At 44.7% G+C, this 15498-nt stretch overlaps 1 protein-coding gene across 1 annotated transcript in view; it reads left to right on the forward strand.

Annotated features, from left to right (window-relative positions):
* Positions 1-9740: 9740 nt before the first annotated feature.
* Positions 9741-15498, forward strand: part of gtpbp8 (GTP binding protein 8) — a 42064-nt gene continuing 36306 nt past the window's right edge. Inside the window, exons 1-6 of the mRNA XM_083639012.1 lie at positions 9741-9858; positions 10486-10689; positions 10812-10965; positions 13572-13670; positions 14495-14625; positions 15159-15258. Coding sequence (XP_083495138.1) covers positions 10520-10689; positions 10812-10965; positions 13572-13670; positions 14495-14625; positions 15159-15258 — 654 coding nt within the window. The 5' untranslated portion in view covers positions 9741-9858; positions 10486-10519. The remainder of the gene's footprint in view (positions 9859-10485; positions 10690-10811; positions 10966-13571; positions 13671-14494; positions 14626-15158; positions 15259-15498) is intronic.

The raw sequence follows: 15498 nt of genomic DNA on the forward strand, positions 1-15498 counted from the left end.
GAGGAAGAGACATGTCCATGACAGATGTTTATAGAGGAAGAGACACGTTCATGACAGATGCTTATAGAGGAAGAGACATGTTCATGACAGATGCTTATAGAGGAAGAGACACGTTCATGACAGATGTTTATAGAGGAAGAGACACGTTCATGACAGATGCTTATAGAGGAAGAGACACGTTCATGACAGATGCTTATAGAGGAAGAGACACGTTCATGACAGATGTTTATAGAGGAAGAGACACGTTCATGACAGATGCTTATAGAGGAAGAGACACGTTCATGACAGATGCTTATAGAGGAAGAGACACGTTCATGACAGATGTTTAGTTTATAGAGGAAGAGACACGTTCATGACAGATGCTTATAGAGGAAGAGACACGTTCATGACAGATGCTTATAGAGGAAGAGACACGTTCATGACAGATGCTTATAGAGGAAGAGACACGTTCATGACAGATGCTTATAGAGGAAGAGACACGTTCATGACAGATGTTTATAGAGGAAGAGACACGTTCATGACAGATGCTTATAGAGGAAGAGACACGTTCATGACAGATGCTTATAGAGGAAGAGACACGTTCATGTCAGATGCTTATAGAGGAAGAGACACGTTCATGACAGATGCTTATAGAGGAAGAGACACGTTCATGACAGATGCTTATAGAGGAAGAGACACGTTCATGACAGATGTTTATAGAGGAAGAGACATGTTCATGACAGATGCTTATAGAGGAAGAGACACGTTCATGACAGATGCTTAGAGGAAGAGACATGTTCATGACAGATGTTTATAGAGGAAGAGACACGTTCATGACAGATGTTTATAGAGGAAGAGACATGTTCATGACAGATGCTTATAGAGGAAGAGACACGTTCATGACAGATGCTTATAGAGGAAGAGACACGTTCATGACAGATGCTTAGAGGAAGAGACATGTTCATGACAGATGTTTATAGAGGAAGAGACACGTTCATGACAGATGTTTATAGAGGAAGAGACACGTTCATGACAGATGTTTATAGAGGAAGAGACATGTTCATGACAGATGCTTATAGAGGAAGAGACACGTTCATGACAGATGCTTATAGAGGAAGAGACACGTTCATGACAGATGTTTATAGAGGAAGAGACACGTTCATGACAGATGTTTATAGAGGAAGAGACATGTTCATGACAGATGCTTATAGAGGAAGAGACACGTTCATGACAGATGCTTAGAGGAAGAGACATGTTCATGACAGATGTTTATAGAGGAAGAGACACGTTCATGACAGATGTTTATAGAGGAAGAGACACGTTCATGACAGATGCTTATAGAGGAAGAGACACGTTCATGTCAGATGCTTATAGAGGAAGAGACACGTTCATGACAGATGCTTATAGAGGAAGAGACACGTTCATGACAGATGTTTATAGAGGAAGAGACATGTTCATGACAGATGTTTATAGAGGAAGAGACACGTTCATGACAGATGTTTATAGAGGAAGAGACACGTTCATGACAGATGCTTATAGAGGAAGAGACACGTTCATGACAGATGCTTATAGAGGAAGAGACACGTTCATGACAGATGCTTATAGAGGAAGAGACACGTTCATGACAGATGTTTATAGAGGAAGAGACACGTTCATGTCAGATGTTTATAGAGGAAGAGACACGTTCATGTCAGATGTTTATAGAGGAAGAGACACGTTCATGACAGATGCTTATAGAGGAAGAGACACGTTCATGACAGATGCTTATAGAGGAAGAGACACGTTCATGACAGATGCTTATAGAGGAAGAGACACGTTCATGACAGATGCTTATAGAGGAAGAGACACGTTCATGACAGATGCTTATAGAGGAAGAGACACGTTCATGACAGATGCTTATAGAGGAAGAGACACGTTCATGACAGATGCTTATAGAGGAAGAGACACGTTCATGACAGATGTTTATAGAGGAAGAGACACGTTCATGACAGATGCTTATAGAGGAAGAGACACGTTCATGTCAGATGCTTATAGAGGAAGAGACACGTTCATGACAGATGCTTATAGAGGAAGAGACACGTTCATGACAGATGTTTAGAGGAAGAGACACGTTCATGACAAATGCTTAGAGGAAGAGACACGTTCATGACAGATGCTTATAGAGGAAGAGACATGTTCATGACAGATGCTTATAGAGGAAGAGACACGTTCATGACAGATGCTTAGAGGAAGAGACACGAGAACAAGGGAAGACACCATCTTAAATAGAACACTCCGCAGCTCATATTAGTCGATCATTTATACTCCTTTGCAGTTTATATCAACTCTGTGGCGCTGGCTCAGTTGTGACTCGGTTCAGTTCAGTTGATCTCAGCCCATTTTAGCTCCGATTCGATGAGGAGTGTGAATATTATTGATTTGCAGGATGTAGCCGGGTAATTCACCCCACGTGGGACAGGGCTTGTGCTACAACTCCTTTTTTTCCTTCTTCCGGAGCAGAGAGGGATCCTACCAAGATCAATTGTATTTCCATTTGCTTTTTTGTATCTTTTTAGTTCTTTTATGTCTAGTTTTTTGTTTGTGTGAGGATGTGTTGTGCGGTCATATTTCCGGTTGCTTAACCGAGACAGACGGAACCATGAGAGGGAAACAGAGAGGGGAACCGGGGGGAGGTGGGGGGGGGGTTCTGCTACCATTCAGTGAGGCTGGGTGCATTGACACTGGTAGACGAAGGGTTTTTGGCTACAGGTGTTACGCCTGACACAGCTTCCCGCCAGATGGGGGAGACACAAAGAAAGAGGGGATACAACCCACGTTCATCTCTAGCTGTCTCCCCCCCCCCCCCTCACAGCCGTCCACATTTGTAAGAGGCGTATTGATGGGTTGACCTCTTGACCTCTTGACGTGATAAACTGCTCCGCACTTCATCCCCCTGGCCTAAACAATAGCAGGGGGGGGGGACGGCGCGCGTTCCATTGTGCCGCTGTCACATGGCGGCGGGAGGCGGAGCTATATAGGCAGCCGGGTTTTTTTGGCCTCGCTGGTTAACATGCAAATGAGTGTGGTGACGGGTCTGGGCGAGGCCGCCCTGTGATGATTCAGTGTCAGCTTAAAGCGTCGTCCGTTTTCAAAGCGTCCGAGGGCGTTTGTGCTGTGTGGGTGGTTGGTCGCCATTGCAGCTGGACTCCCCCCCCCCCCCCCTGACCACCACCACCCCACTGCCACCCAGTGCTGCATTAACAGAGATGGCCACAGGCCTTCTGAGTGGCTGGAGACACTGCAGAGCCTGTCCGTAGCACATCAATCAAACACAATGAAGGAATGGCAGAGGACGGAAGAGGGAGGGCTATATAGATGAAAATAAGCATCAGAAAGGACAAAGGACAGATTAGAGAGAGAGAGATGGTAGAGAGAGAGAGAGAGAGAGAGAGAGAGAGAGAGAGAGAGAGAGAGAGAAAAGAGAGATGGCGTGGGTGGGCAGGTTGTTTGGGGACAATCCATTTTTTATTTCTTTATTTTACTTTATTGATACGCACCGCGGGGAGTTAAATGCCATCATGGCCCGTGCTATAGATGTCTGCTTGGTGGACGATTGATTGGTCTGGTCTGGCATTTGATCCTCTGGCTCACAGTGAAGGATGGGGTGACTGAGTCATGAGAGCGCTGCAACCCTCCCTCCCTCCCTCCGTCCGTCCGTCCATCCCTCCTCCTCTCCTCTCCTCCTCTCCTCCTGTCATCATCCCTCCATCCCTCCTGCCGCCATATATTCCTCACTGTCTTGTTTCCCCAGTAAGTGCTCTTTAAGACCCTGGGAATGTGCGCTTTTTTCGGAGGTTTAATGAATTCGCCCAGAGCTCTATTGTGTGTTAAAGCCCATATAAATGATGGCCGCCGGCCGGCCATTCTGCGGCTAATAACGCCCGTCTGTAAAGCACCCCCCCCCCCCCCCATCAGCTGTCCCTGCTGCTAATTCCTGCAGGAATGTGACTTCTCCTCTCATCGCCCCCTGTGGCGTGATGAAGTAATGCAGCTTACACTATTTCCTTTGCCAAAGTAACTCAAGGAGCCTGCGTTTATGCTGCTTATTTCAGTTGAGGAGAATCAGTTAACTGCCCGACACATGTGCCGTGCTCATTTAAGAAACACATGTATATAGGCCTATACTCGAGGAGAGAGAGAGGGGGGGGGGGTGAATCAATTATCCACTTCATGCACGCAACAGTCATTTTTTTAAATGGCGCGACACCGGCGCATACTTCCCCTTAAATGGGCGATGAATGAAAAAGTGACACGCCTTATACCGCCGGCTATGTGGGAATAACAGACTGCACTGCAAATGGATGGGGGGACTATGAGAGCAGTTAATGGGATTTCTCTGAATTAATTTCCACCGGCCAAACCTATTATGAATTACGTATCATCATCAGGTCATCAAACCAAAAAAGGAGCACAGAGGGAGGATCGTCACCAGGTGGTGAAGAGAAAGACTTTGAACATGACAGCCTGAGGGCAGAGAGAGAGAGAGAGAGAGAGAGAGAGAGAGAGGGGGAGAGATCTGAGAGAGAGAGAGAGAGAGAGAGAGAGAGAGAGAGAGGGAGAGATCTGAGAGAGAGAGAGAGAGGGAGAGATGGAGAGATCTGAGAGAGAGAGAGAGAGAGAGAGAGAGATGCTGTCAGGTCAGCAGCAGTCTGCACTGCCACCATGTGGACAGAGACGAGAGCGACCACACTTGTGAGAGAGTCAGGAGGATCATGCCGATTCATTCTGAAGGCTGGAACCTCAAACTAGATCCCCAAAGTGCGCGGGACGTTCGACATTCTCAAATAGGAATTGTGTGTCTCGTGTGTTAAATTGCCTGGAAAAACACAATTGCAGCCTGATAGATAAGTGATCTCTTCCTCCCGTGTTGGAGGAATGTGGGGAAGTACACTTTGGGGAAACGATATAGGAGGAGCAGGGAGGGAGGCTGACCAATTTGTGCTCATGAGCCTGTGAAACTTGACCGCCACTACATGAACACGGCCATTAATGAAAGTCCATTTCCTCCTCCTGGGAGACTGGATGTAAAAGAATGCAGTCGAGGGGGAGAGCAGCCTGGAGTCTCTCTCTTATCATCACTGCCACCTCCTATAAGCAAATTGATGAAGACGTGTGTTTGGCTTGCTATACATAAACGTCAGTATGATAATCCTCTGTAATCCCCACCCAGGGGGTGACGGAGGATGTATGCAGCGATGACTCCACCTTCCAGCGAAATATAGGGCGACCCAAGAGCAGCTATGGATCGCACGAACGTTTCTGTATCTTTGGGCGGGCGGCCATGCATCAACGTGAAGAATGTAGTTGAATCACACACAAAAACGAGCAACGGTCATAAATGACACCCCAGTGACCCATGCAACTATAGCGCAAGGATAGGGATGTCATCGCATCGCCCTTGTTTTTTTTATTCTGCCTACACTCATTTCTGTTGAGTTCTGTCTTTGTGTTTTAAAGTCCGTCTGGCCAGGCCCGTGGGAAGTGGTTTGAAGTGGTGGGTGCTGTGAAAATGACGTTCAAAATACAAAATAAACGGTAGGCTACTAGGCTACACACTGTTATGGGTGGTAGTATAGCACCACCCAGTGGATGTTAAACAACATTACGTGAGTCATGTCGCTCCCAGCAACTGACAACTATAAAGCTCCTGCACGTTCAAGTACAGGTGTCTGGTCTCGTCTTTATAGCACTACACCACGAACCCAAACAAACACACGTAACGTCGGGTACTGGCTCATGGAACCAGATTTACATAATAAACGATGAAGATAAAACAGCGACAGTGGGGTACTGGCTCATAGAACCAGATTTACATAATAAACGAAAACGATTATGAGAAAACTGCTACAGATGCTGTCGTACTCGCAAATCAAAAGTAGGCTACACACACACACACACACCTCTTTTCTCATGCTTAAAGACGCGCGCGTCTTTATGCATGGTGGTTACACAGTGCAGTAGGAAGGCTATATATAGACAGCTCATGTGCATTTAGACATACAGTAAATTAAACTGCACGGCGGCAGTGAATGAAAAAATGTGTCTTACCTTATGCTGATAATACTCCAAATGTGCACTTTCGCTCTGGAGTGACACTGATGAAATCTTCCATCATGCCTCGAATGTCCAGCTTTTCCAGGACGTCTCTGTGTTTGTGAACATGGAGTAGGGTCAGGGGTCAGGTGAGTCAGCCTCTCCTGGGACATGCTGCTCCTCAGCCAGGTTTTAAGCCGTCTCAGGGTCGAGAAACTTCTCTCTGAAGAAGCGACGGATCATATCGGTAGGCACAAGCAGAGTTTTATGAGTTTGTGGAGTTTGTGGATGGAGTTTTGAGAGATCTGAGGCGACATCCTGAACCCTCTATAAGGCCCATCATCACTCCCTCTGAACACGTCTCCCAACATCTGAAGATGAAGTTTCAGTCGGGCTGGGTCAAACTCCACGGGGGGCATGCAAAACAAAACACGCTGTCTGTCTCTTGGGATCATGTCTATGTTCCCCGGGTTCTATGTTCCACCGTAGTGTAGCCACTTCCATTTATCAAGCCACCGAGCTTGAAAAGAACGCTTAAAATGCTTCGTCTCCAAAACGCCTGGCAGGAAATGCATGGTGGCGAGGCTGACACAGTGTTAACGTGCTCGTTGCTTCAGCATTTCTTCCTGCCGCAGCTCAGCTGCCACAGGAGGTTCAGCGCGGCCTCCTCCCCTCCACCTGGTCCACCACCTCTGTTAGCACCAGAGCGCCCGGCCGGGCGGGCCCCGGCTAGCGGTAGCGGGATAACATCACTGGCGCTGCTACAACTTGCAGTCGCCGGCTGACAGCAGCAGTTGCATTGGCGGGCGCATCTGGAAGTTTAGCCCGTTTGCTGCTGCCCGTTGCCGGTGGCGGCTTCGTCAAGAAATCGGAAATTCGACTTTGCTTATCCTTTTTTGACGCCATCGTTACAGGCTAGCTCTCTCTCTGACTGCTCTCCTCTATCTTTCTCGCCGAGAAGAGCCTGGTGACGCGAGGTTAGCTCTCCTCTGTCACTCCCAATGGTCACTCCTCATTCACTGTCAACTTCAAGTGGCCCGCCTTGTTTTTCGACAGCCGACAGGAACAGAACACAGAACAGGAAGTGAAAACGTGAAACGTGAAATAAGAATAATTTCTTTAAACCTAACTACATAACCCATTATTAGCCACTTACTGAAGTCAAAATATTGTTAGAATGTGAACATAACCAACAAAAATGTAATGAAACTTATTTTTAATGATTTATTTTATTTGTTATTTGTAAACGTGCAATACTTCCAGCATCCACCAGAGGGTGCTGTAGCACCCCAAGCACCCCTACTTCCCACGGCCTTGCGTCTGGCCCGCGGAGCTTCACAAGCCAAAATCGGGTCATACAGTTAGGCTGGCAGGGACACAAATGAAGGTGATGCACTTCATATTAATGGCCTCTAGAACTATAAGAGCTACTGTGTTCCAAGCTGGGTAGATGGTTCATGATAGTGTCCCCTTCTACTCGGGTCTAAACAAGGGCAACTTCGGCCCAGGAGGACCACGTGCGTCATGTAGCAAGCAACCCCAACTCAGACTGATTCTCCCTGCCTCTTCTTCTAATGGCTTTCCAGCAGACTGGTTGCCTTGTGACACATTGCTGCCTCTCACAGTTTGTATCTAAAAACTAAAACTAAAACTAAAAGTTTGTACTCTAGACCTGGTTGTCTTTCAAGTTTCCAATGTTTCTCACCCCTCCTCAATGTTGGCTGTTGCGCCTCGTCCGTCTCATGTTCCTCCGCTCCTCATCCCTCCTGAGCAACACGCTTTCACCTTCGTGAAGGGGTCCTCCGTTTAATAGAGATTTCAGCCCAGGGGCGGAAGTCTACACGAAGGATGACATCATCACTGATGATATCATTACTGATGACATCATAATCCTTCTCTTGACCATGCGCTGCTGCGCACGCTGCGCACGCTGTGCACGTGGTAAAAATTATATCAATTGACCTGATGGTGGCAGTAACAGCCCTGTTTACGTTTTGGTCCATAACCTTTGAACCATAGCATCTAGACTACAATCAAACGTCCTTTCTCTCTGAATTCCTTGGGTCATTATGCAACTACTCCTATAAACCCGCCCCATTTCTGTCTAACTAGATTTTCCACCATTTTGAATTTTTTCGCTACTCCTACATATTTTGTCCAATCTTCACCAAGAGCAGTAGAGAAGGAGCCAGCACTCAAAAATGTCCTTTTGAGGGTTTTTATTCCTGTTTCAAAGCAACAACGTACGCGTTTCAGCACGAAGCCAGAAACTCTTGTGCCTTGCACCTAAAACTTTTTTTATCCGGTGAGTGTGCGGGCTGATAGCTCCCCAGCTATATCTGCTTTGACCAATCTTCACCAAAACACAACACACTGTCCTGCATAAAACTGATCAACCAGTTTTTCTTTTTGATAGTCCACACCGTTTTGATAATCGACTTCCAAAGTTTTGTGGGTTTGGCCTATTTCACACAAATCGCCATAACTCAGAAACACCACCTGTAGGCCTATTGTTTTATTTGAATGACTTGTCTTTTATTTTGCTTAACAGGTTATTATGTGATACCCAAGCGACTATAAGTGATATGTTTATTTTGCATAAGGTGAAACGGTCTGTTGACTTATGGGATAAACCAAAACTAAGAACCTATCGTCTCATAAAAGACAGTTACAGTGTAGAGCCCTATGTGAAGTTTGACTTGGACAGACGAAAAAGATCTCTGTGTGCCCAGTTACGCTCTGGAACCCTTCTCTTAGCAATAGAGACTGGTAGGTTTAATGCTCCGCCTGAAGAAGATAGACTCTGTTTACGATGCGATTTAGATGAAATTGAAAACGAGACTCACTTTTTGCTCTATTGCTCTGCATATGATGATGCAAGGGAAGTGCTCTTTAGTTAAATGTCCTCTATTTATGCCGACTTTTTTTTTTTTTTACTTGGATGACTGTGAGAAACTGGAGCTGTGTTTAAAAAAGGGACCTTCCCCACTGCAAGTTTTATTTGTCAGGCATGGGAACAAAGACAGAACATTCTGTTTAAAAAGTGATGGAATGATTTGTCTTGTTCTTTGAGCAGTAGGCCTATGTTGACTTGCAATTTGTGCTATTTTTATTTGTACCATTGTTGCCTTGTCTTATTGTTTTATTGCTGTATTTTATGTGTCTTGTAGGCCCATGAGGGCTGGGCACTGTAGAATGCATGACACTTAATACAAATCAATCAATCAATCAATCAATCAATCAATCAATCAATCAATCAATCAATCAATCAATCAATCAATAAAAATCAATCATCAGAGACCATAGAATATTTCACTCGGTCAAAAACTTAAAAACAAAGCATCTCCATAATAATAATAATAATAATAATAATAATAATAATAATAATAATAATAACAACAACAACAACAACAACAACAACAACAACAACAACAACAACAACAACAATAATAACAGGCTTTCTTTTTAGTTTTGGTCAGAGAGAATTGTTCTATGGTCTCTCATGATTCCAAGAACCGCTTGGTTTGACCAAGGATTTGACAAATTATTTTTAAATAATTTTACGAAATGTAAACCGGAAGTGCGCGTGACTTTGGCTGTCTTGTTGCCGCTGTCGGTTGTCGTCTGACGAATACATCAGCGGATCCATAGCAGAGTGTAGTTGTTTCAGCGGGACTCAGTTGAGCGCTGCACCTGGCATGGAGGATACTGGAAGGAGATTTGTCAAATGGCAGTGAATAACTGTCGTTTCTAACCAAACGATAACGCATTTATTCATGAACAGGGAATCAAATTGTTGGCACTTATGTAAGTCATAAAATGAACAAGTAATATTCATGTTATGGCAATGTTTTGTTAGCTTGCTAGCTTCCCAAGGACCCTAACGTTAACTGCTAAGAACTCCAGCCACAACATCAGTGATAACAACGCTGTTATGTTACATGTGGCATATTATTCGTTTATAATTTGAGGAGATTTTTTGTGTGAGTGAGAGTAAGCTATAGGCCTACGTCGATGTGAAACTTGGTGGGGGAGGGGCGACTGACAAGTTAATGTTAGCTGTTCTAACTGTCTTTCATGTCCTGTCCTGTTAATTTGATCCAGGTGATTAGCAATTCATAATTTACTCGCTACTGTTTGGTCGGAATAGCTTGTATTTTCAAACGCCAAATCATTGTGGATTTCAATTTTATTTCTATTGCTTATTTTCTGATGATTAAAAAAACGAATCCGTTTTTGTTTTAGAGAGGTTTTTTAGAGGATTTGTTATCTAACTTGGCAGCTACATTCAGTTCAGCTTAAAAATAAACTTGGAAACGACTCAGACGAAAAGCTGCAGTGCAGAATAGGGTCCAGGAGGCAGCTAGCCAGTTCATTTAGCACACATCCGGTAAGCAATTACACTCTCTGACCTGAATTACTTCTTTCATCCAGGCGCAGGCAGGTCTGAAGTCTGCAGGGGGACAAGATGTTTCCTCTGAGGCTGAGACCGTGGCTGCAGCCCGGGACTCGGGTCCGCGTTGTGTTCTGGTGCGGCGCCCATAAGCTGGCCTCGCTCCAGAAAGCCTCTCTGCTTCCTCAGAAGAAACTACAAGGCCTACTTTACCCCTTTAGTCAGCTGGAGACCTACCTGGACAGGTCTGGTCATCTGTTGTATTTGGCAAATCTTTACAATTATAGACCCTTTAGGTTACACGTATTCTGTATTGTAAGAAACAACATGAATTAGAATTTTTAATTAAATGGACCCAAATCTGCAGGTCTGTGGACAGAATGCCGTTTCAGCTGTTTCATCCCAGTCTGGAGAACATGGTAGAAGCAGAGAAGCTCTTCCGCCCGTCGCCGTTTCAAAAGATTGATTACTACACCTCCGCAGAGAGGATGGACCACGTACCCACACTGAAACAGCCAGAGGTCAGTGCAAGAGAATGGGGAGGGGGATTTACACTGTCACACAATGGTGTGTTAAGACTACAAACCTGTTCATATCATAGCCGACAAGGTCATTTCAGGCTAAACAACTGGTCTGCTTCCCATCGTGTTGGAAATGCGTTAAGCTGGTTCAGGTGTGGAGTCATCGGGACAGTCCGGTCAGTGTTGGAGAAGAAAGAGAAACTGTGTGTATGAGTGAGTGAGTTGAGCATATAAACCCATAGAAGTTGTGTACACCACCGTGCCCCCTGGACCTGTAATGCAGAGGCTCTGTCTATGAAAAATTCAGAATAATGTCTCCGTTCCACTCCCGCAGCCTCATACATAATTAAGTGCGAGTGGACACTGTAATAAATGAACAGATTTATAACCTTAGAGACAATAGCGTTGGCCGGCGGGCCCAGAACGGAGCGTTGTGTTGATAGGACGATGGGGTCTCTTTGGCATGGCGCGTTAGTGACTGCTCACCCTCTCCGCTCTGTCAGTGGGATGATGTATTCGCAGGTTTACTGGCAGCCAGAGCCCCCCGGCCATCTGTCTTGTGTCTGGGAGCTGGGAGATGGACGAGCCCCAACCCCGGTCCCTTGGGACTTGGCGGTCGCCCGTACAGCAGCAGCAAAACTGCAGCAGCCAATCATAGCAGTCATAAACGCCGCTGCTACACTGTAGCAGCTAATCATAGCAGTCATAATGCCTAATCATAGCAGTCATAAACGCCGCTGCTACACTGTAGCAGCTAATCATAGCAGTCATAATGCCGCTGCTACTCTGTAGCAGCTAATCATAGCAAGTCATAAACGCGGCTACACTGTAGCAGCTAATCATAGCAAGTCACAATGCCGCTGCTACACTGTAGCAGCTAATCATAGCAAGTCATAAACGCGGCTACACTGTAGCAGCTAATCATAGCAAGTCATAAACGCGGCTACACTGTAGCAGCTAATCATAGCAGTCATAATGCCGCTGCTACACTGTAGCAGCTAATCATAGCAAGTCACAATGCCGCTGCTACACTGTAGCAGCTAATCATAGCAAGTCATAAACGCGGCTACACTGTAGCAGCTAATCATAGCAGTCATAATGCCGCTGCTACACTGTAGCAGCTAATCATAGCAGTCATAATGCCGCTGCTACACTGTAACAGCTAATCATAGCAGTCATAATGCCGCTGCTACACTGCAGCAGCTAATCATAGCAGTCATAATGCCGCTGCTACACTGCAGCAGCTAATCATAGCAGTCATAATGCCGCTGCTACACTGCAGCAGCTAATCATAGCAAGTCATAATGCCACTGCTACACTGTAGCAGCTAATCATAGCAGTCACAATGCCACTGCTACACTGTAGCAGCTAATCATAGCAGTCATAATGCCACTGCTACACTAGGGATGCACGATATATCGGCAATCATATCGGTATCGGCCGATGTTAGTCATTTTTTAACATATCGGTCATATCGGTATCGGTCAGATGTTGCAATGTTAATATCGGTTATCATTATCAGCCAAATTCTTCACATTGATATGAAATAATGCAGTACATCTATGATTTATGGGCTTTTCCAAAGGCTTTGCAAATAAAGAAATGCATAACTTTTTCAAATTCAGTGTTAACATGTGTTTTTCAGTATGTACAAAATGTGATGATCATCAAAATGTGGTTTTATACAGATCATATCGACATGGGTAAATATCGGTTATCGGCCATAACAGCAATGTTAATATCGGTTATCGGCATCGGCCAAAATTTTCATATCGGTGCATCCCTATGCTACACTGCAGCAGCTAATCATAGCAGTCATAATGCCGCTACTACACTGTAGCAGCTAATCATAGCAGTCATAATGCCACTGCTACACTGCAGCAGCTAATCATAGCAGTCATAATGCCACTGCTACACTGTAGCAGCTAATCATAGCAGTCATAATGCCACTGCTACACTGCAGCAGCTAATCATAGCAGTCATAATGCCGCTGCTACACTGCAGCAGCTAATCATAGCAGTCATAATGCCGCTGCTACACTGCAGCAGCTAATCATAGCAGTCATAATGCCGCTGCTACACTGCAGCAGCTAATCATAGCAAGTCATAATGCCACTGCTACACTGTAGCAGCTAATCATAGCAGTCACAATGCCACTGCTACACTGTAGCAGCTAATCATAGCAGTCATAATGCCACTGCTACACTGCAGCAGCTAATCATAGCAGTCACAATGCCACTGCTACACTGTAGCAGCTAATCATAGCAGTCATAATGCCACTGCTACACTGCAGCAGCTAATCATAGCAGTCATAATGCTGCTACAGGACAGCATCCGTCATAGCCTTCAGTTGACAATGATTGCTGCGGCAGAGTGGCAATCTTACATTGTTAAAATGTCCTTTGAATGAATGAATGTATAGAAAGATTGAAACCTTCATGGACGCTCAGGACATTTTGTCTCGAGAAAACGAAGCATAAATTCATCAGTCGGTTGCCGTCAAGACATTCACTCAGGAAAACAAAAAGCATCAATCAATACGGCTGAATATAGATATTTACAGCTTGTGTGTGTGTGTGTGTGTGTGTGTGTGTGCTTTATTCCCAGGTGTGTTTCATTGGCAGAAGCAATGTGGGCAAGTCGTCTCTCATCAAAGCTCTGTTCTCCCTGACTCCTGAGGTGGAAGTCAGAGTCTCCAAAACTCCCGTGAGTACTCTTAGCCCACGTGTCCGTCTCATGTCATTTATTCCAAATGCGGTGTGTCCATTTTGCAATTTAAACAAATCCTAGCTGATGTGCACAGCTCAATATTTCAAATATACCAGACAGGGACTGCATCCTCTAGAATTCTGAATGGAACAAAATTAAACTTATAAGTTATAAGATACTTAATTTGTCCAGTAATGTTCCAAAGTGAGAGTGGGTATTGGTTTATTGTCAGATGCTGGATATCTCATATGGGACTGAAAAGCGTCACCTTCAGCCAGGCAGGGTCATAGGACACAGGTTTGCTGATCATCTACAAGCCATTTGAAGTTCAGAGAGCAGGTGTGCTTCCTCTTCTGGGCCTTTTGGGCCTGTCACTAAAACATGATGGAAACCCTGGGAAACATGAGATTGCACCACTCAATAATCTGAAAAACAACAAGACTTTGTCTGTTTATTATTATTTATTTTGCTTTGCTTATCAGGCCTGACATGAAGCCTTCATCAGAGCACCTATAATATCCGATAAGGGCTTTCAAGGCTGATATCGATGGCAGTATTTGTGAAACTGCTTACAGCTGATAGTTTGTGTCAATATTCAGCATCTTTATATCATTCAGTGTAGCATTAATCAAGTAATCAAAACATCAAACAAGCTGCATCATATCCATATGATTATTATGAATATATTACATGTTCATATCAGAGGTACAGTAGTCGGCACTAACTGGCTAATGTCAATGATCTTGATTACAAAGAGAAAATCGTCCCAATTGTGTGTTTTCATTTGAGTTTGCTCAGGCTCATAATGTTTTCCCCCTCAGGGTCACACGAAAAAGATGAACTTCTTCAGAGTGGGCAAGGCGTTCACCATCGTGGACATGCCAGGCTATGGACACCACGCGCCGAAAGACTTTGTGGACATGGTGGAGCCCTACCTGGACACGAGGAAAAAGTCAGACTTTCCCACTGTGCTTCTAGAGCAACACACTAACACCCAGTGCTGCTTGATATCACATGCGTGATGCTTGCAGGTGCTTTGGATAAAGATGTCCAACAAATGGCTTATAACTTTCAAAAGTAGTAGTATTCATCGTAGCAGTATTAGCATTAGCATTATTTCTAGGCATCTGCAAAGTTATGTTTTCTTCATTTCTGGTGAATTGTATATGGTTTGTTGTGTGTATGTTTTTGCAACAGGTTGAGCCATGAACAACGATAAAATAATGAATCAATTATTTTACCCCAGTTGGCCTGAGAGGGGTGCTATAATTACAGATCATGTTTGTGTAAAAGTTTTAAAGGCCCTAATGCCTTTCAAAGTAGCTCCAATATTTTTAGAAACTGTATATGCAGATATGCAGCTAGACCTTTTTTTGTAATTGTAAGGCTATGGATGTGCTTGAAAACTAAAAATCAGTCACACTTTGCCCTGCTTTGATGTAATATACAATTTGCTTGATGTTTCTTCTTCGTTGGTTGTTTCAGTCTGGTGCGGACATTCCTATTGGTGGACGGCAGCGTTGGTCTGCAGACAGCTGACCTGATCGCCTTGGAGATGTGTGAGGAAATCAGACGTCCCTATGTGGTAGGAGACTCCTTCCTCCCCTGTGTAGTGTTCCATGGCTACTGCGTGGGGAGAATAACTTGGAGCGCATTTGTCACATCTGTTAACACTTTAAGTGCCACGGCCCTTGGGCAAAAGGTTGCTTGCTGTGCCACATAGGCCGCAATGCATTTTAAAACAGTCATATAATTTCTTTAATAATTACTATGTAAACACTGAACACGCACAAATAACGATGAGACTCTCTTCTATCACCTGCAA

The sequence above is a fragment of the Poromitra crassiceps genome (genome assembly GCF_964638095.1).
Source record: "Poromitra crassiceps genome assembly, chromosome: 6".
NCBI lineage: Eukaryota > Metazoa > Chordata > Actinopteri > Beryciformes > Melamphaidae > Poromitra > Poromitra crassiceps.